The 24,914-nt window shown below is 44.6% G+C and overlaps 1 protein-coding gene across 1 annotated transcript; it reads left to right on the top strand.

Annotated features, from left to right (window-relative positions):
- Positions 1–91: 91 nt before the first annotated feature.
- On the top strand, positions 92–24,162 carry LOC123754406 (uncharacterized protein B0416.5). The gene is given in 13 exon segments (XM_045736791.2): positions 92–335; positions 11,309–11,478; positions 14,547–14,705; positions 17,349–17,459; positions 17,591–17,699; positions 18,692–18,827; positions 19,126–19,324; positions 19,893–20,045; positions 22,292–22,448; positions 23,365–23,458; positions 23,460–23,494; positions 23,751–23,881; positions 23,883–24,162. Coding segments are annotated over 12 exon segments (1,581 nt in total). The 5' UTR covers positions 92–335; positions 11,309–11,322; the 3' UTR covers positions 24,024–24,162.
- Positions 24,163–24,914: the final 752 nt, after the last annotated feature.

Raw genomic sequence — 24,914 nt, 5'->3', positions numbered from 1 at the left:
GTTTATATATGCATTGTTTTGTCAAGTCCTAGCGTTGTTATCGACCCCCGCTGATAAGGTATATATGGTGTGAGCGTGTGTCGAGCCAGGCAGTGGTGATCTAGACACCGGCAGGGTGAGTGTGGTGAGTGCCTAGCCGCTGGCACTGTACTGGCTCTCTACTGGAGTGTACTGGAGACCTTGCGGACTGCGGGTGAGGGGCGCACGTGGGGGCCGTAATTACCGCCACTCTCGCTACTGACTCAACCCATGGCTTTGTTCGTCGTTTATCGGTAAAGGCTGACTGATTCCTGTCCCTATGAGGAGGTTGACCGTCTGTTTGACATAACATAAAAGTAAGTCTTAATTATGAGCCGTCCGGACTAAGCTGCTTTTGTTTTGGGGTTTGTAGCCTATGAATTAGCAGTTGCATCTTATATAAACTCACTATTATGGTGCATTCCTATCTGTAGACAATAACGAAGATATTGTTTTAGTGGATACTCATCTGTATGTACTTGCAGTGTGAGCTTTATGTCTAATAAAGGGTTAATTATGTCCACTGCTGATCAAGTTTGTTATTATTAGCCTAATAATTACGTATGCATCATGCTACTTCTTTTAATAATGCATTCTTCTATGCCAACAATAATGGGGATATTGCTTTGATAAGTATACTCGCCCACAATTATATATATATATATATATATATATATATATATATATATATATATATATATATATATATATATATATATATATATGTCGTACCTAGTAGCCAGAACGCACTTCTCGGCCTACTATTCAAGGCCCGATTTGCCTAATAAGCCAAGTTTTCATGAATTAATATATTTTCTCAAATTTTTTTCTTATGAAATGATAAAGCTACCCATTTCATTATGTATGAGGTCAATTTTTTTTTATTGGAGTTAAAATTAACGTAGATATATGCCCGAACCTAACCAACCCTACCTAACCTAACCTAACCTATCTTTATAGGTTAGGTTAGGTTAGGTAGCCGAAAAAGGTAGGTTAGGTTAGGTTAGGTAGGTTAGGTAGTCGAAAAACAATTAATTCATGAAAACTTGGCTTATTAGGCAAATCGGGCCTTGAATAGTAGGCTGAGAAGTGCGTTCTGGCTACTAGGTACGACATATATATATATATATATATATATATATATGTCGTACCTAGTAGCCAGAATGCACTTCTCAGCCTACTATGCAAGGTCCGATTTGCCTAATAGGCCAAGTTTTCCTGAATTAATATATTTTCGCAAATTTTTTTCTTATGAAATGATAAAGCTACCCATTTCATTATGTATGAGGTCAATTTTTTTTTATTTAAGTTAAAATTAACGTAGATATATGACCGAACCTAACCAACCCTACCTAACCTATCTTTATAGGTTAGGTTAGGTTAGGTAGCCGAAAAAGTTAGGTTAGGTTAGGTTAGGTAGGTTAGGTAGTCGGAAAACAATTAATTCATGAAAACTTGGCTTATTAGGCAAATCGGGCCTTGCATAGTAGGCTGAGAAATGCGTTCTGGCTACTAGGTACGACATATATATATATATATATATATATATATATATATATATATATATATATATATATATATATATATATATATATATATATATATATATATATATATATATATATATATATATACATACACATATATAACAGTTGAGAGGCCGTGTTGTACAGTCACCCGTCCTGGCCACCACCAGGGCGTGACGCATCTCCTGATAACTCTGTCCCCCCTTCCTGACATGACTGTTGGGTGTCTCCGTTATTATGTCATATCCTGTGATGGGTGGATGACCGGTTGGATGGATGGTACATGGAGCTGGAGCAGTGGACCCCTCCCCCCCCTTTCGCCCGGACAACCTGTTATCTTTGGTTTAGCGCGGGCCTCCCCGGCGGCGCCGCCTGCAAGGACCTCTTCCCTGCTTCCAGAATAACCCGTAGGAAGAGGCCCACTCTGCCGCGGGCCAGATTCACGAAGCAGTTACGCAAGCACTTACGAACCTGTACATCTTTTGTTAATCTTTGGTGGCTTTGTTTACAGTTATTAAACTGTTAAAGAACTCCGAAGCACCAGGAGGCTGTTTATAACAATAACAACAGTTGATTGGGAAGTTTTCGTGCTTGTAAACTATTTAATAAATGTAACCAAAGCCGTCAAAGATTGAGAAAAGGTGTACACGTTCGTAAGGACTTGCGTAACTGCTTCGTGAATCTGGCTTCGTGATCTGGAGTCAGGACCTGATGAGTAACTACAGCAGAACTCGCCAACAGTCCTAACCTTCATCAGAGCACAGCGGTACTAACGCTTACCTAATAAAGCTGTCACCTCCTTCAGCAACAGCTTCATGAAAGGTTGAAGCTGTTCCTGAAGGAACAGAAACTTTTCCTAGAGAAACTGGAGGTTGGGAAGCTTTCTCCCAAGTGCCCAGCCTCCTAATGTTTGTACCGATGGTTCGCGCCCACACCAGGCCCGCTAACAACCTGCCCGTTCAACTTTTAGGTAGCATTACGATACGTAACGAACGTACCAAATGACACCAGCTATGAAAAGCAGCGGCTCACAAAACCCCCCCCGTTTTCTATGAGTCGTTTGGTTAGATTTGGTGGGTGGCTTCGGTTCGTATGTTTCTGGTTAGGTTAGAACGTTGGATATTGTACGTTACGGCAGATCAGGAGAACGGGTCTGTAAGGGGAAACGGAGTCTCGCGTTTTGCACTCGTTATCCCTGAATAACATTCTAAATGGAGTACCAGTCACCAACACCAGAGATAAGATGCTATTATTTGTCCCACGATTATCTGTAAGAAAAATGAACATGCCTTAAGATAAGATTATTGGAACTGAAGAGTTTGGGTATATATGCGTGTCCTTGGGGGTAGCTATGTGTCCCTGGGGTACCTATGTGTCCTGGGGTAGCTATGTGTATATTATATTGTATATGGCGAAGGGAATGCATGACAGCGTGAGATGGATGTCCATTATCTGGTGTGTGATTGATCTTAGAGACAGACCCCTTCTGCTCCAAGACGGAACATAACCCAGTGTCTGTCTCAATGGCAGTGTTGTAGACACGTGTGTGTGTGTGTACTCATCATATTGTGCATGTAGTATCGAGCGTCAGCTCTTGGTCCCCGTTTTCTCAGCTGCCGGCTTTCTAATATTTAATGGCTCACACCCCCACTAGATCGCACATCTGTGTCAGGTGAGCCCACTAGGGGCTCACCATAGCCCGTGCTACTTAGAACTTTTTGTTCCGAGTAGCTGAACCTAAAACAACAACAACAACAACCACCATATTTCTGTTATCTCTGCTTTACACCTTTGAGTGGAGTCACCATCGACTGTGACCTTCAGCGTGCCATTGTTTATGCCAAACATTTAGTTTTATTTTCATAGGGATCTTGCATATAAGAATTACCTATCTCCTTTTGGCTGTAGAGTCCAGCTACCTGGACATTCCTCGTATTCCATTAGTCTTGGGGTAAGGAAGCAACTGTTGTGGCTTCGTCTAAACTTTCTGATGGCTCGCCTCGTACTTTTCTAGCTGAGACTCGAAGCTGGGACTCGAAGCTGGGACTCGAAGCTGGGGCTTTACAGACGTACATGTATGGAAAGGTTATGGCGGTACAAACATCGTAAGGCGCGAATTTGAGAGTAAATATTTATCTAATCGAGAAAACGCCTTGTCCGGTAGAGATACTGCTTGAGATACTTGGGAGCGTGTTATGGTTCAGTCGGTAATGTGAGTGACTGGGGCCCAGGCACGCGGATTCGATCCAATTGAACGGACTTAATATTTCCTCACAGATACATCACGTACTCGTAATTTCGTTATTCATTTATGTACTCTATTGCTATATGTTTACATTTTATTGCTCAGGATAATATCACCTGGTAAACTGTTCTGTATCGGTTAGACTGATACAGACTGATAGACTGATTCTGCAGGCGATAAGTCACAATAACGTGGCTGAAGTATGTTGACCAGACCACACACTAAAAAGTGAAGGGACGACGACGTTTCGGTCCGTCCTGGACCATTCCCAAGTCGATTCTCAAGTCGAAACGTCGTCGTCCCTTTACTTTCTAGCTGTGTGTGGTTTGGTCGACTGATTCTACTTTGTTCTACTCGGTTAGAGGACAGATATTATATTTCGCTGGAGGTGAAAACATTTACATGTATAAAGTCACCTGTGTTGTTAACAGTGCCAATGAATGTCTGTTGCAAAACACTGTGCTTCCCTGGTCTTACAACTTCTTGCTTGACTACGGCCGCTGTAAACACCTTACTCTAACGACAACCTCAATAGCTCCTAGACCTTGAACTGGAGAAAGGCTTCTAACACTCCAAGCTTGAAAAAAACCCACAGAACCCCTAGAAAAGCACCGCAGAAAGCCTCAGACGCTGTGACATCAATTTCTAAAAGATTGTCAGGAATTTGCCAGCTTAGTTCACACTACTGATGTGCCTCTCTGAAGATCAGCTTGGTATTTACTCGGCTCCTAGACCCCTTTACTTTTGAAAAAAAAATCCACAAGGGCCGTGATGAGGGTTCGAATCTACGTCCGAGAGGAATCCTAGTCCCGCCTTAGTCGACTGTAGCTGCGACATGGTAAAATAATTACAACAGGGTGTTCTACTACTTTTCTTGATCTGTAAGCTGCCTCCTTGTAATTATGTTTACCTGTTTTATGACTTCGGTTCTACCAAGTTCAAATTAAAAATTACTTTATTCATAAATATTTGTATATTTAGTTTACACAAAACATTATTTACCCAAGATTAAGTAAAAATAACAGGATAACACATAATCACTATAATTATATATACTGTATAATCTAGATTTATATTTAGAATCTATATTTGTCAGTGATTTATACAAAATCATTTTTGTTGTGGGAATGTGGGTCAAGTTTTCTTCCCTCGCACCACCTCAGTAGTTTGATCTGGTGCTTCTGTAGCAGTCTGTAGCCCTCACCAGCCCTGCCTGTAGCAGTCTGTAGCCTCACCAGCCCTGCCTGTAGCAGTCTGTAGCCTCATCAGCCCTGCCTGTAGCAGTCTGTAGCCTCATCAGCCCTGCCTGTAGCAGTCTGTAGCCTCATCAGCCCTGCCTGTAGCAGTCTTTAGCTTCTCACCAGCCCTGCCTGTAGTAGCCTGTAGCCTCATCAGCCCTGCCTGTAGCAGTCTGTAGCCTCACCAGCCCTGCTTGTAGCAGTCTTTAGCCTCATCAGCCCTGATTATTGTTAGCTCATTAGCATCATCCGTGAACATGTAGGAATGTCCATGTTTTCGCTGAGGTTGCTGCCTAGAGGACACTAGGACACTAACAAGGGGCCAGATTCACGAAGCAGTTACGCAAGTACTTACGAACGTGTACGTCTTTCCTCAATCTTTGGCGGCTTTGTTTACAATTATTAAACAGTTAATGAGCTCCGAAAGCACCAGGAGGCTGTTTATAACAATAACAACAGTTGATTGGGAAGTGTTCGTCCTTGTAAACTGTTGAATAAATGTAACCAAAGCCGTCAAAGATTGAGGAAAGATTTACACGTTCGTAAGTACTTGCGTAACTGCTTCGTGAATCTGACCCAAGGACGCTAACCTAATCAGATTGGGGTCTAATGCTGACCTTCTCAGAGCTTCACTGGATATTAATAGTAACCACTTGAGCTGTACCTCGAGGCATACTTTTGGATAGTCAAGGAAGATAAAGTTGAGGCATCCATCTGACTTTCCTGATCGCTCTCATCTTGCTGAAGAATTCTGGTAGGTCCATCAGAAACGATTTCCTTGCGTTAAAGCCATATGTGTTTTCCCTTATTATTCTTGCAAGAATCTTTGCTGTGTGCATGACACCAGTACCTCCTGCCTGTCTGCCGTGTACTGGCAACGTGTCCCAGTACACTTGGTTGTCTTCTAGATGTTGAGTAGACTTCCATTTTCAAGTGAGGCGTCAGAGATGAGTACGCTCAGAGCTTGTGCAGATTCCTTCAGGATTCATGGCGGTCCGGTGGGAGGTTCTACAACCTTTCATTCGTCTAATGTTTCCAGTTATATCTACTTGTTGCGTGATTCTACAACAACCGAGTCTTCCAATGTTTCCAGTTGTATCTTCCTGTTCCAGCGTTGCATGAATATCTACCAGTCTATCATCCAGAAATGATTCCCGTCTCTCCTCCTCCTCCTCTGGGAGCTGGTTGGGCTGAGTCGTGACTGCCTGGAACCTTACACTTAGTTCCTTGCAGGTCACCTTATAATCTTCTGTTTGTTCCCTTCCTCTCTTGTTTGCGCTAGTCACTTGGTAATTTTCTGACACGTCCCTTCTAATACGCCAATGGAGAAGCTTCGATTGCTTCTTGGCCTTGGATGCATTATAATTTTCATATTATTCCTCTTTTTGATTTATGGAGCTTATTTATGCACTCTTTGTCCTCATTCACCTGCTTGCTGAACCTGCTGGCTTAATCTGCTTGTTTAACCTGCTTGCTTAACCTGCTTGTTTAACCTGCTTGTTTAAACTTGGTACCGCCTGGTGATGCATGCTACTGTTGAGCCATGATACAGCCTCTTTGCATTAACTGTTGAACAATGGCACTATCTCTCGGACAATGGCACTGTTTGTTGAACCATGAAAGCATGAAACTTAGTTCATGGCTTGTGTGAGCCATCCGATAGCTTCTTGAACCTTATAGTGGCTTAGTGAGCCAGCTAGTGGCTTGGTAAACTGTTTATTGTCTCGATGACTCAGCTATAATGGTAATCAGGTAACCTGGCTATAGTGGCTTGGTGAGCCGGCCAGCCAGGTGAGACAGAGCGCAGGTGGTGGTCGATGAGGTTACACCAGCTGGCTGCAGTGACGCCCCGAGCAAGACGCCCCCAATCGAGGCATCAGTCACAGGCGCCCCTCAAATCAGGCCACGTCAGCGTGACGGGACGGGCGCTCACGTTCAGTACACACACACACACAACACAACATCAGTATGGGTTCAGGGATGACAAGTCCTGCCTCATAGGATTAATTGATTAATTGAATTCTTCGACCAGGCAACAAAAATCAGGCAAGAAAGAGAAGGGTGGGCAGACTGCATATTTTTGGATTGCCAGAAAGCCTTTGATACAGTACCACACAAGAGACTAGTGCAAAAGCAGGAGATGCAGGCTGGAGTGAAAGGGAAGGTACTCCATTGGATAAGGGAGTACCTAAGCAACAGAAGACAGGGAGTCACTGTGAGGGGGTGAGGTTTCAGACTGGCGAAGCGTCACCAGTGGAATCCCGCAGGATTCAGTCCTTGGACCTATACTGTTTCTGATATATGTAAATGATCTCCCAGGGGGTATAGAATCGTTCCTCTCATTGTTTGCTGATGATGCAAAATTATGAGGAGGTTTAAGACGGAGGAAGATAGTATGAGGCTAGAAGATGACCTAGACAGATTGAACGAATGGTATAACAAACGATTACTAAAGTTCAACCCGAGTAAATGCAAAGTAATGAAACTAGGCGGTGGAAACAGGAGGCCAGACACGGGATACAGAATAGGAGATGAAGTACTTCATGAAACGGACAGAGAAAGATCTAGGAGTGGATATCACACCAAACCTGTCTCCTGAAGCCCACAAAAAAAAGAATAACATCTGCGGCGTATGCAAGGCTGGCTAACACCAGAACTGCCTTCAGGAACCTGTGTAAGAAATCATTCAGAACCTTGTATACCACTTATGTAAGACCAATCTTGCAGTATGCGGCCCCAGCATGAAGCCTGTACCTTGTCAAGCACAAGTCGAAGCTGGAAAAAGTTCAGAGGTATGCCACTAGGCTAGTCACAGAACTAAGAGACATGAGTTATAAGGAAAGGCTGCGTGAAATGCACCTCACGACGCTGGAAGACAGAAGAGCAAGGGGAGACATGATCACTACCTACAAAATTCTCAGAGGTTTTGACAGGGTAGATAAAGACTTTTTAACACCTGGTGGTCCGTGAACAAGGGGACACAGGTTGAAAATGAGTACTCAAATGAGCCGTAGGGACGTTAGAAAGAACTTTTTCAATATCAGAGTACTTAACAGATGGAATGCATTAGGCAGTGATGTCGTGGAGGCTGACTCCATACACAGTTTCAATTGTAGATATGATAGAGCCCAGTAGGCTTAGGAATTTGTACACCAGTTGATTGACAGTTGAGAGGCGGGACCAATGAGCCAGAGCTCAACCCCCACAAACACAACTAGGTGAGTACACACACACATACACACACTCACAGACACAAACACACACACACACGAGAGAAAATTTTATAACGCCCCACTCATTAAACCTTCAACTCCCTCCCTCCATATATCTTTCCTCATTGACTTACGTGATGTTTTCCTGGGCGTTGAGGCGAAGATCTACACAACGTAAACACTCAACACGACGCTAATTATGTAAGTCTCCCGCGAGTGATAATTGCCACCACCTGGCGAGGCTGCGAGGAACTATCGTGCTATCGCGGTGTTAGGTAAGATCTCCGAGCAACTGTGATATAACTCTTCATTGCTTATTCTCTCCTTTGATTTCCATTTATATAAATGCGTAAGAGAGAGGAAACTGCAAAAGACCTACTGACCCACTCATACGAGGCAGCTTCTCTTTATAGGCAGCCAAACTCATTTTATATATATGGGAAATATTTCTTCATTTTCCACTATCCCTTATTTCCTCTTAATGTTCTTTTTTTTTGTAAACAATCAGATATATAACTGTATAACCTTGTATAATAAAGTGGACCACATAAAAAAGTTGATGAATATATGGGTTTATTCGAGTATGTTTATTGACTCTAAAATACATCTCAAAGGGATAGAGTAGCTTAGGCTATTTCTACTCCCCTCATGGATTTATTACCCTTCGGGTGAAATGGCATCTACTCTTCTATCCTAAATTGTGGTTTATGAAAGTAGAAAGGCTTGACAACGTAGAGAAAACCTCTCTACTCTTAAAAAAAAATAGAAAACCTCTATTCTACTCACCTCTATTACCGAGAGGTGAGTAGAATTGATTTTTAGATAACGTTTTATCAAATTTCAAAAAATCCTTACAGACTATAATTAAAGTTTAACTCTCATATTGACATTTTTGTAGAACGTTTCTTATACAGTCTGAACCCGTCTCCACTCCAGTACGCTACATCGCTATATATGCCCCACTGACGGAGGAAACAGTTGTCCAGCATCCCGGGTAGAGAGTGTGTGTGTTGCGTGTGTTTGATTACGTGGCGAGCGTGAGGTATTGTCAGAGATAACGAGGTGATAACACTGCGAGGTAGGCGACGCGAGCGAACAATAGTACTTCTCTCGCTTCCTGTTCGTTGTCCATTGCGACACCTTCGATACCCTCGGGATGTCACGTGAGTCAAGATTTAAAGGGTATTTTTTATATTTAAATTTTCCTGAAGAGCGACTTCACTGGGCACTGTCACTCATCCCGTGAGTGAACACACCGCCAAAGCCGTATATACATCACCCAGCGGGTTTTCTTCCTATTGGCAGTTGATTTAATTTTGGTTGGTTGCAAATTTCTAGATGGATGCGAAAAAAATGAGTTTCCAAAGCTTGCACCCAAAGCACTGAGATATTTAATGCCATTCCTCCACTACATATTTATGTGAGCTGGCTTCCTCTCAGCTGTTTCACATAAAACAAAAGTACAGAAACAAGATGAATGTGGAACCTGATCTACGCTTAAAACTGTCAGGCACTGAACCTGAGATTCGGAACATGTCAAGACATGATTCGAACACATGATTCGAGTCAACATCGCAGCATCAACCATCTCATTAAACAAGCAAGTTACATGTCTGTCAATTGAGAGATGAAACTGCGAAAACGAGTTTGTAGTTTGTTATTAAAAATCAGCATATTGACCACTCAATCCTTTCAAAAACTAGGGTCCGTGTGAAAGTTAATTCAAACACAGCAGGTCCTTGGTGGTGAAAAGCTTAAGAACCAGTGATATAACCCATGAAAGGGATATGAGGACAGAATTGCAGTTAAGATACGGGGGACTAAGGGAAGGAACGGTGTCCAACTGCTTGGACCGTCGGGAATCGAACGCCGTCCTGCATAAAGCGAGGTTGTCGTTGTACATGGAATCCGAAGAGGCACTGAAGTCCTCGTGCCAAACACAATCACTCCTATAAAGAGGTGTCCCTACTAGCGAGGCATAAATAATGATAACAGTGTCATTATTAATCAACATATTTGCTAATCTGTGTGTTTTGAGAGGTGGAGAAACTGAGTATGTGGCCGCTGCAACCTCCGGTGTGAAGCACGCGAATCAAATATTCTGTTTAATCAGATAAGCGTTATCAAAAGACCGTTGTTTAAGATTAGCACACAGCTACAGCGTTACCAACATTCTCTGATTAAAATATTATTTCATTATTGTTTCTTGAGAATGAGAAAGTCATAGTCATGTTAATGTCATGTGTAAGGTTTATAAGACCTTGTCACACTTTCCTTTCGCTTCATGCAGGTCGGCGTTCGATCCCCGACCGTCCAAGTGGTTGGGCACCATTCACCCCCCCCCCCCACGTCCCATCCCTTATCCTGATCGATTGATAATCAGGTACTTCCAGTACCTATTTACTGCTGGACCAATTGAGGCACCTACGATAAGGCAACTGTGTCCCAACATCTATCCTACCATGGGAATCGAACCCTGGACCTTTAGGTTGTGAACCGACTGCGCTGACCACCTACACAAGGTGAGACAAACCAAGACGACTTTAAGACTTACTTGACCCCTTGCAGGTGATCCGAGCACCGCTCCTGTGCCAGGTAAGTCCACTACGGGCTCACCATAGCCCGTGCTACTTGCCCCGCTCCTGTGCCAGGTAAGTCCACTACGGACTCACCATAGCCCGTGCTACTTGCCAAGCTCCTGTGCCCCGTAAGTCCACCACGGACTCACCATAGCCCGTGCTACTTGCCCCGCTCCTGTGCCAGGTAAGTCCACTACGGACTCACCATAGCCCGTGCTACTTGCCCCGCTCCTGTGCCAGGTAAGTTACGGGCTCACCATAGCCCGTGCTACTTGCCAAGCTCCTGTGCCCCGTAAGTCCACCACGGACTCACGATAGCCCGTGCTACTTGCCCCGCTCCTGTGCCAGGTAAGTTACGGACTCACCATAGCCCGTGCTACTTGCCCCGCTCCTGTGCCAGGTAAGTTACGGGCTCACCATAGCCCGTGCGACTTGGAACTTGTTCCGAGTAACTGAATCTATAACAACAACAACAACAACAACCTTGCAGGTGTGAGCTGGAGAATGGAGGAAAGTAATAAGGTCGACGGTGCAGGTGTGGAGAACGGCGGTGCTGTGGGGGCCAGGCGGCGCCGGGCGTCTCCTCCCACCTACCGCTTGTACAAGCAGCGATGGGCCGTCCTCGTCACCGTCACCATTCTCAACATCTCCAACGCCTCCGTGAGTTACATTAGTAGTAGGCATCCGTCAGTCTCAGGAGACTATGGAGATGCGCCCTGGTTGTTGGTCTGGAGTGACCTCACCAGCGCGCAAAGCCTGGGTAGGTTGCAGGCGATGAGTCACAATAACGTGGCTGAAGTATGTTGACCAGACCACACACACTAGAAGTTGAAGGGACGACGACGACGTTTCGGTCCGTCCTGGACCATTCTCAAGTCGATTGTGTAGTCCATATCAACCTGGGTAGGTTTGTAACAAACTAGGCTGGTTGTAAGAATTATCCAGAGTGGTTTATCGACAAAAGAGAATGGGAAGCTGAGCCTGCGTGGTGACCCGGGACCTGACCCCAGGGGAATTCGCGGTGAAAATAATCGACGCCTTGTTCATAGCTGCGTATAATGAATCATCCTATAGTATTCAGTAAGTTAGAGAAATTAGCCTTTATTCATTTTGTATTAAAATTGTATTGTATAATATTACTGGGTACAATATCAAGAGTATTCTAATTATTGAGTTAAGTCACCATCAGTGACATCACGAATCAGATCTAAGTTGTAAGGCGGAGTGACCTGGCGGTCATAGGTCATCAGTGTTGACATGTCTACTATTTCTCAAAGTTTTAATAACCATTTTGGGGAACGGGAACAGCTCTGCCGTTAGATGCTTGTGTAATTTAATTTCAGTAAAATAATTCAACCAGTCTGGATCAATTCAGTACAAACAGAGGTTAATTGTTATAACTTAAACCTGGCTAAGTAACTGGGTAAGCGATGCGGAACAATACAATGCTCTAGTCTGGGGTAGACCAGACGAGGAGAGATCAGTGTGGAGTCCAGATCAACTGGGGTAGGTCAACCATCTTACCTCTCCCCCAAGACCAGCCCCCAACATCTTTAGCTGGTCAAACATAGAGGTATAGTTGCTATTGTTATTTGTAGGGATAGTCAACTCATTGCCGTCAGGTCAAGTAGGGAGTGTTAAAGTGACAGGGAGTGAACATATTTAGATTTTGTTTTAGTTTCTTTTAATAAATTAATTAGTTAATATTTTGCAATTTTATTGTTTCCATTTGTTTATGTTTACTTGTCCTGGTCACGTGGTCCACACGAGGCAGAGTTGGATTGGGCGCCGATTCTAACACCAAATCGGAAGTCATCTTTACCGTGTAATTTATTCCACACTCAAGGTCATCGGTTATAGTGGGGATCAAGCCCCAAGGTTGATTAATTAGCATGATCGATCCAGACCTCGATCATTGCTCTGTGTTACTGGTCTGGTGGTGGCGGCGGAGGCGACTCTAGGGTTTTGCTCGAAGCTTAGGTCACGTCATACTGGTTGTAGAATCCTAAGTCGGTCAATCGTCTTAGGACCACGTGGCGTGAAGTCGGCTTTAGTAAAAGTTTTGGAGTCCCTTGTAGAGTATAAAAAGTAAGAATACGGGTAGAGGGAAAAGAAGAAGGAAAGATAAGTAGAGAAACCCTCCCCGTGTTACAGGTTGATACGGAGGAGAAGCGTTACATTAGCGTTTTGATATTATGTACATTCGCATTTATATTAATTAAGGTTTATTCGAATTTATATGGACTTTCTCGGCTATATGATTGGCTAGGGTTAGTGTGAGGAGTTATCTTGAGGTTATCTTGAGATGATTTTGGGGGCTTAGCGTCCCCGCGGCCCGGACCTCGATCAGGCCTCCTTTTTGTCACACACCCCCAGGAAGCAGCCCGTAGCAGCTGTCTAACTCCCTGGTACCTATTTACTGTTAGGTGAACAGGGAAATTAGGGTGAAAGAAACTGTGCCCATTTGTTTCCGCCTCCGGCGGGGATCCAACCCGGGACCTTAGGACTACGAATCCCGAGCGATGCTCACGTCAGGCCCCCGTCAGCTACCAGCTGTGTGACATCCCCATCTATCTTTATCAATCAATCTTGCACACATTTACGGGGACGACATCTCCCGACACGCTAGGGTGCAGTCGCACCTCCACAGATCTCCAGTATCAGCTATTGATACTGGTAATGGCTCGAAAGAGGCCACCACTTACGGGCTATTCATGCCCGTGCCACCTTTTGGGTGGCTTAATCTTCATCAATCATCTTCATCATCCCCATCTTGCAAGATGGTTTGTTATACAGGATATCAGCAAGAAAACGAAAATGCGTACATGAATTATTACAATTTTTTTTTTTTTTTAGGGAGGTGGGTGGTGTGCTAGTCAATATACAAATGTTTTGTGCGGCTACTGATCGGATTAATGGTTTCACGAACGAGACCCCCCCAGGCCACAACAAGCCTAGTGACGCAACAGGTTATATACTGTTCTAGAACTAAATACAAAAATCATCCCTCAGTAGGTCAATATTGTAAATAAAATAAATAATATTCGAGTCCTTTTTCAGTTCGAGTGCTGGGTGATGGTCACCACGCGACAAGCCTGGCACTAGGTCGGGTTTGGGGGCAGCTGTAGAACTCTTGAAACAGTGTCCAGGTAAACTCCAGGCCAGGACAGGTCTTGTGTAACGACGTGAGGATCCCAGTCCGATGTTGTATAGAAACTACTTCCTCTGTTAGATCCCCTAAGTCACACAAACATTATAATTCATTAAATTTATATAATAAGTTATTTGTGATGGTGTAATACAACGTCAACAGGAAGCACTTGCAGCAGTCACTGAAGTTGTACAGAAACAACACTTGCGCCCAGACTATCAGTGTCAGGTTAAACAGCTAGCTGAACTCTTCACTAGCAGAACTAGTAGCCCGACAATTAGCTACAGGTAATTTAAAAGACAGCAATAGGAGTAAGTTTCTGTTTAACCATTCATGTAGTTTACGGATCCCACGTAAATGCTTTTTTTGGTCTTATTATATTAATAAAAATGTAATCAACACCCCATTTAGTATTATATATACCCTAGCTACTATTGTGCCCATGTGGGCATGGATAGTAGCCGGGTGATGGTGCATTGTTTACTCCTGTTAACACCGCGACCATCTGGTTAAAAATTGTGGCCAGAGACGGTATGTACCTCGTGGCCCTCCCTCATATCCTGTGTCCTCTCACCAGCTGTGGATCAACCTGGCGCCGGTGGCGACCAAGGCAGCAGAGTACTACAAGATGGATGTGGAGGCCATCAACTGGTTCAGCTTGGTGTACCTCTACGCCTCCATCCCCTTCTGCTTCATCTCCACCTTCAGCGTCAATGCCCTCGGCCTCAGAGCCGCCGTGAGTAGATCACCAGCCAGAGGAGAGATGGCAGATTTAACAATTCAATATGATAGGTGGTACAGAGAGCCTCTTGAAGCTCAGCTAACATCCTTGAGTAGACCAGCACAGGAGGAAATAATGGGGGGTTTGGAAGAGGCGATGGTATAGGGAGGCTGGGAAGGTGCTCGGTGTTGATGCTGAGTTGTTGTTGATTGTTAAAGATTCGCTTACCTGGAACAAAAATTTCCAAGTAACACGGGCTATGGTGAGCCCGTAGATAGTTATTTAATGATGCTGAGGCTGAGGGACAACGCTCACTGGGGCTGTTTACCTTTGAGGATCCCATGGTAGCGGACAGTTATCTCGATGCGTAAGATACTATATTAGTGGTTCCCAACCGGTGGAACCGGAAATGTTTGTTGGTGGTCCGGTAACCTAAATTCTGAGTACTGGTATATCTGAATCATCGAGAATTAGCAAGTGGTATTATTATGGACCTTAGTGTCCGCACAGCTTCCCAGATTGTTCTACCAGCCTTCCTTTCCTCCTCCCATGCATCGTACGACCTCGTAAGATTCCTATCAGAACCCCTGAGTGATTTAGTAGGGATACACGATCCTGCTTTCATTGAATTTTCAAATCAGTGGGAAGCTCTTGCAACCCCAGCACCCATTATCACTCCAACCAAAAAAAAAAACAAAACAGTCCAGCTGCGACCACCCACTAGTGGAAAAAATAGTTGATGTCATACTCAGCGCCGCAACATCAGATAAGGAGAAAGCCCGCCTCAGAGCAGTGCATGTACCCCCATGCAAGGAACTTCCTCCTGGCAGTACCAATGTCGGCAACAGGCACGCGTTTAGATCCAGAATCCTTCTTGTAGCAGTGGCCCTCCGCCTTGGTGCCCCAATTCACACTGAGTACAAGTGTATTTGCAACAGGGTGGAAGTAGACCAATATGGACTACAGGGGTTGCATTGCGGAAGCTCCAAGGGCTGCCATGCAAGACACAACAAGGTTAATGACATCATCAAGCGGAGAACAGATCCACAAGGGCCGTGACGAGGATTCGAACCTACGTCCGGGAGCATCCCAGACGCTGCCTTAATCGACTGAGCTACGACATGGTTAAAAAGAGTTGAAACCGAAGTTCTACTGAACTTACTGGATCCTGCAGCCTCTCCGAGGCACAAACCAGGGTTTTACACAACTCCCCCCATGCACTCAAGCTGTGTTAATAATAGGCCGTTCTCCCTCTTCGCCCTTACTTCATTACACACAGAAATCACAATGGCGTGATGCATCAAATGAACAAATCCACAAGGGTCCTGACGAGGATTCGAATCTACGACCGGGAGCATCCCAGACGCTGCCTTAATCGACTGAGCTACGACATGGTCAAAAGAGTTGAAACCGAAGTTCAACTGAACTACCCTGGTTTGTGCCTCGGAGAGGCTGCAGGATCCAGTAAGTTCAGTAGAATTTAGGTTCAACTCTTTTGACCATGTCGTAGCTCAGTCGATTAAGGCAGCGTCTGGGATGCTCCCGGACGTTGGTTCGAATCTTCGTCACGGCCCTTGTGGATTTGTTCATTTGATGCATCACGCCATTTGAGCATTGCCTTTCTGAGGTAAGGCTCAAGCGGAGCCTTGCCTCAGCTCAGTGCCCAGTGGAGAGGAAACCTCGCCTCCTAGGGGGACCAAAACCTGGATGACCCCACACTTCGCCCAGATGGCATTACAATATACCCCTGGAGGAGAGGTTAACAGCTGGTGTGGGACTACACATGTGTATCCACCCTGGCTGACACCTACATACACTTCGGTGCAGATCAAGCACGGTCAGGCAGCCAAGCAGAGAGAAATAGCAAAATCGGTCAAATACAGGCGATTGGAAGGTCAATACACATTTGTTCCCATAGTGTCTGAGATACTCGGACCCTGAGAAAGGGATGCATTGGGATTGACACACATTGTATTAACCAATATATATCTTGTAACCTTTAAATATCTAATAAAGCATAATAAAACACAAAAGGAAGAGGGTAGTAGGAGAAAAGAACACGGAAACTATATTGGAGGGGGGACCTAAGAATCTCCTTTAATGCGTTATGTGTACTTTCCTCCGAGGCTAAGTGTCCCCTTCTTCCAGCCAGAAGGGTTAATAATAATAAATATTATTATTATTATTATTATTATTATTATTATTGATACGACAGTACTTAAGGGAATTTTTGTCTTAATCATTCCTTCGTGGTCTGACTGTCATATTATATATATATATATATATATATATATATATATATATATATATATATATATATATATATATATATATATATATATATATATATATATTATATAGTTTTTTTGTGGGGGGGGGGGATGGGGATTGAAAAGGGGATTGTACAACAATGCATATTTTGTACTTTCCATCCATAGTAACTATAGGCAATATAATTTTTGGAAGTTGAATTAAATGTTTAGACGATCAGACTGTAATGAAATATACTATTTTAGAGAGAGAGAGGAGAGAGAGAGAGGAGAGAGAGAGAGAGAGAGAGAGAGAGAGAGAGAGAGAGAGAGAGAGAGAGAGAGAGAGAGAGAGAGAGAGAGAGAGAGAGAGAGAGAATGAATATTTAGAAGTATGTTCTCCCGGCAGATTCACATAGGATCAGCGATGAACTGCTTGGGAGGCGTGATCCGGGCGGTGTCCACCTCGGGTCTCATCACCCCCCTCCACGCCCAGTACGCCGTCGGCCTCACGGGCCAGGTACGTCACGCTCACTAATATATTATGAGGGATAATAGATAACTATAAGAGGGGGTGGTAATAATAGATAATGACTAGGTTTGTATCGAGACCTTAGCTGTGGCTTACTGAAGTGCCTCCACCCACCACAGACCATCGCCGGCATGGCCCAATCGTTCCTGCTGTTCATCCCCACCAAGGTGTCGCAGCTGTGGTTCCCGGAGCACGCCAGGGTCGTCTCCACCACCATCCTCGCCCTCTGTTAGTATTTTTTATAACTGTTACCATATGTTATTCCCTTCATGGTAAACATTTACATACGCAAAAAGTCTTTGATATTATATTAGCAATTCCATTTCTTAGGGAAGGGGGGGACTGGAAGCTTTTGTGTATGTATCGTATATAGGCTTGTATCGAGGGTATTACTGAACATCCCTTAGGGTGCAACCCTACAACAGTTGCCCAACTTCTGGGTACCTATTTACTGCTAGGTGAACGGGAGCATTAGGTGAAAGGAAACATACTCAATCATTTCTGTCCCGTCAAGGAATCGAACCCGGAATCGCCGATTTTTGAGTCGAGAACGAAGACTGGACGCTATGGGGGAACTCATTGCAGACTCCTGTCCTTGGCTGAAGCAAGGACAGGAGGAGTGGACATTGGTAGATGTCTTTAAAGATGTAGATGTAGTAATATTGGGCTCTAGGTTACCTAAGAACTAAAGACTAAGACGCAGGGTGTGAATGGCAGTAATTCAGATTCATTTATTTACTATGCACCCCATACCCATCCCATGGGCGGTGCTGCCTCACTCCGTTTTAAACAGATGAAGAACAAATACACACACCCATACAACATATTTGTTCTACAAAATCGTTCAAAATTGTTGTTCAAAACTTGAAGCATACAAGTTTTGAACAGTCATACTTCGCAGCCTTCCAACATTCTTCCATTTACCCAACATAAACATAGTATTGCCCAAATAATAATAATAATAATAATAATTACTATTATAACTCCCTCTTGGTTCTTTCGTACCTATTTTTGGCCGTTCAATCCCCGACCGTCCAAGCGGTTGGGCACCAGTCCTTTCCCTCCGTACTATCCTAAATCCTTATCCTCCATGTGCTACTTAGTCGCTAATTACTTTATCTTACACCATTCTTTACGGGCTATTCATGCCCGTGCCATCTTTTGGGTAGCTTAATCTTTATCAATCATCAATCTATCTTACACCCACTCCTCATCCACAGCCAACCCGCTGGGAATCATGGTGGCCCAGATCTCGTCGCCTCTGATAGTGCAGGCCACTTCGCTGGCCTTCCTCAACTACGTCTTCGGCGGTGTGGCCTTACTTGCGCAGCTCTTCACCCTCGTCTGCATCACCAGGTGGGGTCAGGGTGGGTCAGGGTGGGTCAGAGAGGGTCTTTCAGGGAGGGGAGAACGAGAGGCAGTCAAATGAAATCTTAGTTCATTGCAATTTACCTGAAACAAAATTCTTGCTCCACTCAGTCATGACCCATGTCTTTCGCCCCCCACAGGTCAAAGCTAACCCAGGATAACGCTGCTCCTCCCACAGGTCAAAGTTAACCCAGGGTGACGCTGCTCCTCCCACAGGTCAAAGCTAACTCAGGGTGACGCTGCTCCTCCCACAGGTCAAAGCTAATCTATGGTCTTCCCCCGACAGGTCAAAGCCGCCAACGTCCCCCAGCCAGAGCGCTGAGCGCGGAGACAAGGCTCGGGCGCCGTACCTGCAGCAGCTGAAGGAGACCTTCACCTGCGGGCCGTATATTCTGCTCCTGCTGGCCATGGGGTGTGGCGTGGGGATCTTCAACTGCCTCGCTACCGTCACTCAGCAGTTCCTCTGTCCCCTGGGATACGATGACGTGAGTAGCCGGCCAGCCTCTCTTCTCTCCCGCTTAAGTAAGTTCATTGAGACAATAAGATACATCTCAAAAGGATAGAGTAGCTGAAGCTCATTTCAACCCTCCTCTCTTCTCTCCCGTATCTACTTAAATAGTGTACTCAAGACGCACTCAAAAACTATGTTTATCTTTTTACGTGAAGCTCATTCACTTTATTTTTTACTTAATCTTTTATTTTCCACTTTAAATTATAGAGCCGCTGTCTACAGAGACTAGATTTGGGACATGAATTGGTTTTGTAAACTTCGTGTAAGACGATTTAATTATCGTATTTGAGGAGAGGAAGCCTATACTTAGGTTTTTGGAAGTCTCTCGTAAGCCGGCTACTGATCCTTTCCCTTAGGGTGCAACCCTCAACCCTCAATGGATATCCCAAGTCGATTGACTGACGTAATCTTGCATGTTTCCTTGGGGCCGAGGCTAGGCTGGACCGCCCACCCGCCCTAACCCTATCATGCCCCTTCTCATCCTGTTCTGTTTTCTACCCCTCCGGTGCACTGCCTCCTCGCCCTCGGTGCTGCTGGCGCAGGTGTTCAGCGGGATGAGTAACGGCGTGATGATCCTCTCAGGCTTCGTGGGGTCGGCCATCACAGGAATCTTGGCTGACAGGACGAAAGCCTTTGCTCCTATCACCCTCATTGGCTACGGCTTCGCCTCTATCTCTGCTATCGTCATGATGGAGGTGAGAGAGAGAGAGAGAGAGAGAGAGAGAGAGAGAGAGAGAGAGAGAGAGAGAGAGAGAGAGAGAGAGAGAGAGAGAGAGAGAGAGAGAGAGAGAGAGAGACAGACAGACAGAGAGAGAGAGAGAGAAGCTGAAACCTGTGTAATAATTAATTAATCTATTCGGCTCCATTCTTCCCACAAATAAGTCAAAAGCATATTCTCATCACAAGACAGGACAAAACAAAGACCTACAAGTTAACGGATAAACTCTAGAATTCCCAGGTACCGATAGTACCTTTATCGTTACCTGGAAATTACTGACGACTCTAGCAAGGAAATGAAAGAGGAGTTTGATCATCTTCAAGGAACATGACTGAGTCGCCTTCCTCCTAAACTATGCCGTAAATAGGACCAGTCTTATGCACGCACTCCTCCAGCGACATGAAAAGGCTGGAGATCATGGAAAAGGAATCCATGGCAATAATTCTTGGAGTCGCCAAAAAACTTCCTAAATAATCCTGTCAACGACAAGAACGTATGTCTGCCCAGATTAAAAATAGGATTCAGGAATTGAAGGTTAAGCTTGTTAAGCTTAAGAGTGCCAGAGACTCTTACTAACATGTATTCGGTAATGATATTATAATTACAGGAGGAAAGAGAAATAGCACAAAATGGCAAGATCGATTAGTTTGCTATCTTGAAGATCTCCGCCTGCTTGAGCAAGCCCACAAACTTGTGCTTATTGGGTTGTCACCTCCCTGTGAGTCAGAACCGTTGAAGATTATAATAAATGAGATGATAGCGAAGAAGTTAAATAAGTTTCCACAAAAATTTAGATATATTTCTTCTCCGAGGCTAATGGGTTCCTTCACTTGCACAAGTGGTGGAACCCCTTTTAGGTTTTATATATATATATATAATCTTGAGGAAATTAATAAAGAGGCTTTAAGCGAATTATATTAAATCTACATTGTCCAATTCCTACGGTACTGGCAAGACTGATGCACGATAATTAGGACACATGTCTTACACACGGAAGTGAAGGAAAAACACGGGTTGAGAATCCATGCTTTCTCGGTGCAGGCAGAGCTAACTGCCATTGTTAAGACATTAACAATGGCAGATAGTTGACAGTAGCAACAAGTTGAATGCAGAATCTTGTCTATATACAACCAGCACATTGCTCGTTCCTTTCTACCGATATCAATACAAGGAATTCAACTGGAAATGAATCATCCTTTACTAATTAGTTAAGCATTTTGACAACTCTATTGATCTCAGTGACTGTATAACTGTCTTCTGCAGATCACTGCTCTCTTTTTTTACATGACAATAGAAGAGTTCCAGCTACGTCTTGGTACAAGGGACAGGATGAACAACCCAGGCCGTCGGGAGTTTCCCCTTCAGCAGAACTCGACTACCTGTGAGGAATTACCACAATGCCATTTTTCGTAAATGCTTACACAGATAAAATTTTAACAAAAAGCAAAATACCGGAGCCAAAGGGAGAGGCTGGTGGAAGAAAGAGGGTATAGAGGAAGGGATGAGGAAAAGGAGTAGGGAAGAAAGCATGTGATAGTTGCGTGGGTGGACACCACACTATTATCTAAGGTAAATAGAATGGTGACAGCACGGAGGAGAAGCAGCAGAAGGGGCTTAACAGTGCTCCCGGCGGGGCGAGAGGGTCGGGTTGCTGCCACACGCCGCCCTCTAGGGCCGCTACAATGTAATATTGATACTCAGCCGTATGTCTTTGGGCCAACAGGCATCAGAAAGTATTTTTCTTGCGTCGTACTACTAATGTGGCTGTCCCATCACTAGTGCATGGCTATCTCGTCACCAGTGTGGCTGTCCCATCACTAGTGCGTGGCTATCTCGTCACCAGTGTGGCTGTCCCATCACTAGTGCATGGCTATCTCGTCACCAGTGTGGCTGTCCCATCACTAGTGTGTGGCTATCTCGTCACCAGTGTGGCTGTCCCATCACTAGTGCATGGCTATCTCGTCACTAGTGTGGCTGTCCCATCACTAGTGCGCGGCTATCTCGTCACCAGTGTGGCTGTCCCATCACTAGTGTGTGGCTATCTCGTCACTAGTGTGGCTGTCCCATCACTAGTGCGTGGCTATCTCGTCACTAGTGTGGCTGTCCCATCACTAGTGCATGGCTATCTCGTCACTAGTGTGGTTATCCTCCTTAGGGTATTAGTTTTTAGTTAAGATACCCAAGTATCTGTCCGAGGTTATTTATAAACGTTCCGTCCGACAGCTGTTCATGGTGCCCGGCCAGCCCGTCCTTGTGGCCCTCTTCATGGGTCTCTTTGGGTTCTTCGGGGTGGGAGCGTACCCTATAGGTCTGGAGCTGTCGGTGGAGACCACCTTCCCCGTGGAGGAGTCCATCAGCACCGCCTTCATCTTCATGTCTGGTGAGAATACTCTCCTCTATTCATACCCGGGGTCAACCCAGTCACCCCGCACCGTCCAGTGTCTTCCTCTTAGGCACGGTACTCTTTCTGTTTTTTTTTCCTCTTGTTCTACTCACAAAGCACTACGAAACCCCCTTTACTTTATCCGTCAACTCTAACCATCCTCTTCCCTGTCCTTCTCTTCAAAGACAAGTGTCATGTTCTCGATAAAAGCACTTATAATCATACTTATAATAGGATATTTTATAGAAAAGAACCCCAAAGCCTACACACTGTTGTTAAGAACTTTATTTTCACTTAATCCAAGAGTAATGGGGGAGTGGTGGCTCTAACCAGGTACTAGTGTGGACAGGCATGTTCTAGCATCACTCAACAGCGCCCTGGAGCCTATTGTCCAGTTTAGCAGACGAGAAGGAATGCCTCTCTGAAATTGATATCACCGAGATGCAGCATCATCCTCTGACTCTTCACAGTAACTTGCGTCACATCTTGGGGCTCGCTTTGTCTTATATTATCCACTCTCAACACTGCTGTCCTTGATCATACACACAAAGTGTGAGTCTGCAGCCTCACACACTTCTCACACTGCCTCTTCCAAGTTTTTATGAACACTCAAATCTCTCCAAATTTGTTAACACCTCTCCATTAGTTTTGCTTGCAATATGCATGTTATTAAACCAGGCGAAGAGTCACAATAACGTGGCTGAAGTAGTTTGACCAGACCACACACTAGAAGGTGAAGGGACGACGACGTTTCGGTCCGTCCTGAACCATTCTCAAGTCGATTGTGACTTGAGAATGGTCCAGGACGGACCGAAACGTCGTCGTCCCTTCACCTTCTAGTATGTGGATCTGGTCAACTTAGTTAAACCAGGTTCCGTAAGATAAGGGGAGTCATATGACTGTGTTGCTTCAGGACAAGTACAAGGCGTGATCATCATTGCCATGGTGACCCTCCTCGCCCGGGACCCCAAGTCGGTGTACGAGGACATTGAGGTCTGTACCCATGGTCCATGACTCCAACATCTTGCCCAAGGACTACACAGGTGAGATGCTTTTTCTTCCTTGTTCGTAACAGTTGATATGATAAATTATTATTTTTAGAGAAACTTGTCATTGAATCTGGCTTTAATTAAAATTAAAAGTAGACCTACAGCTAACATGAAATGACTTATACATACTGAAGCAGATCCGGTTAGTCTGATGCGAAAAATCTGTTTCTTATCATGGACTTACCCAATGAGTAAGAGTTTTTTTCTTAGTCTATTTAATGAATCTAAGCCATCGAGTGTCTCCCACCAGTGTCGCTAATGGCGATGATGGCGATGCTGGCGATCATAGTGAGTATCACTATCACCTTCTTGCGCACTCCATACAAGAGACTCGAAGCTGAGCAGGCCTCCAGCAGCCTCAACTCCTCTAACTCGTCCTCCAGTCCACTCCCTCACCGCCACCCCCAGCTACACTTCGGAGAACGTCAACGGCGTGGACACCTCCACCAAGCGGTCGATGATTACCGAGACCCCGTGGCCGGACGAAGAAGAGAAATCTGAAATAGTGCAGAGCCACCTATAGATATCCCCCCCAACCCTCTACCTTCCTCCCCTCAGCTTACTGTCACGACGGGGTCGAGCCGGAAATTGACACAGATGTTGCGGAGTGTGAGCAATAACATATTTTGCCTGACCTTCTGCTCGATTAGTGTGTAGAAACTATTCTCGGTCACTAATGACAGGAAGGTTAACTCTGCCTTCTGGGTCACTTGCTGACCTCTGACCAGGAAGGGGACGCCCCAGAGGCAGCCGCGCCTGGAGTCAAGCTCACAAGGTAAAATACTGAGCGAGGGGAAACGAGGAAATGTTGAGACAAAACAGAGACTAGTTCACTGCCCACAAATATGGTACAAAAAACAAACAAAGATACTTTACGAATATTAATGTTAGTTAATTTTGTCAAATTTCTTTTGTCAACCGAACTTCCTATTTTGGTGTTAGTTGGGAAAGTAAGAGAGGACATGGAAAATAAGAGGAAAATATGATCCGTTACTTTTTGTTAATAGGTTGCATTTGTAAAGTTGGTTACGATAACGTAAAAAACTCGACCTATTAGTGGAAAGGACGGGTTAATGATTATCAGCCACGTTATTGTGGCTTGTTCTCTACATTCCGAAGAACTTAAGTAATACATTTCACTGCATGAAGCGGACGAACTAACAGAAAGATATTTTTTTTTACGCTGCATTTGTTAGAGTGTTGGAAGCCCTTCTCATTGTGTATGTGAGCCTCATTTTATTTATTTATTATGCACCCCATACCCATCCCATGGGCGGTGGTGGAAAGGGTTACAGAGGCACATAATGGGTTCAGGAACTGAACCTCATGGTTCGTTTAGCTATGCAAGTGACAATCTCTTGAAGCCAGTAGCATAATTGTTAATATTACAGACACATTTACATATATACTACAC

The sequence above is a fragment of the Procambarus clarkii genome, chromosome 18 (genome assembly GCF_040958095.1).
Source record: "Procambarus clarkii isolate CNS0578487 chromosome 18, FALCON_Pclarkii_2.0, whole genome shotgun sequence".
Classification (NCBI taxonomy): Eukaryota; Metazoa; Arthropoda; class Malacostraca; order Decapoda; family Cambaridae; genus Procambarus; species Procambarus clarkii.
This window is presented reverse-complemented; position numbering and strand designations above follow the sequence as displayed.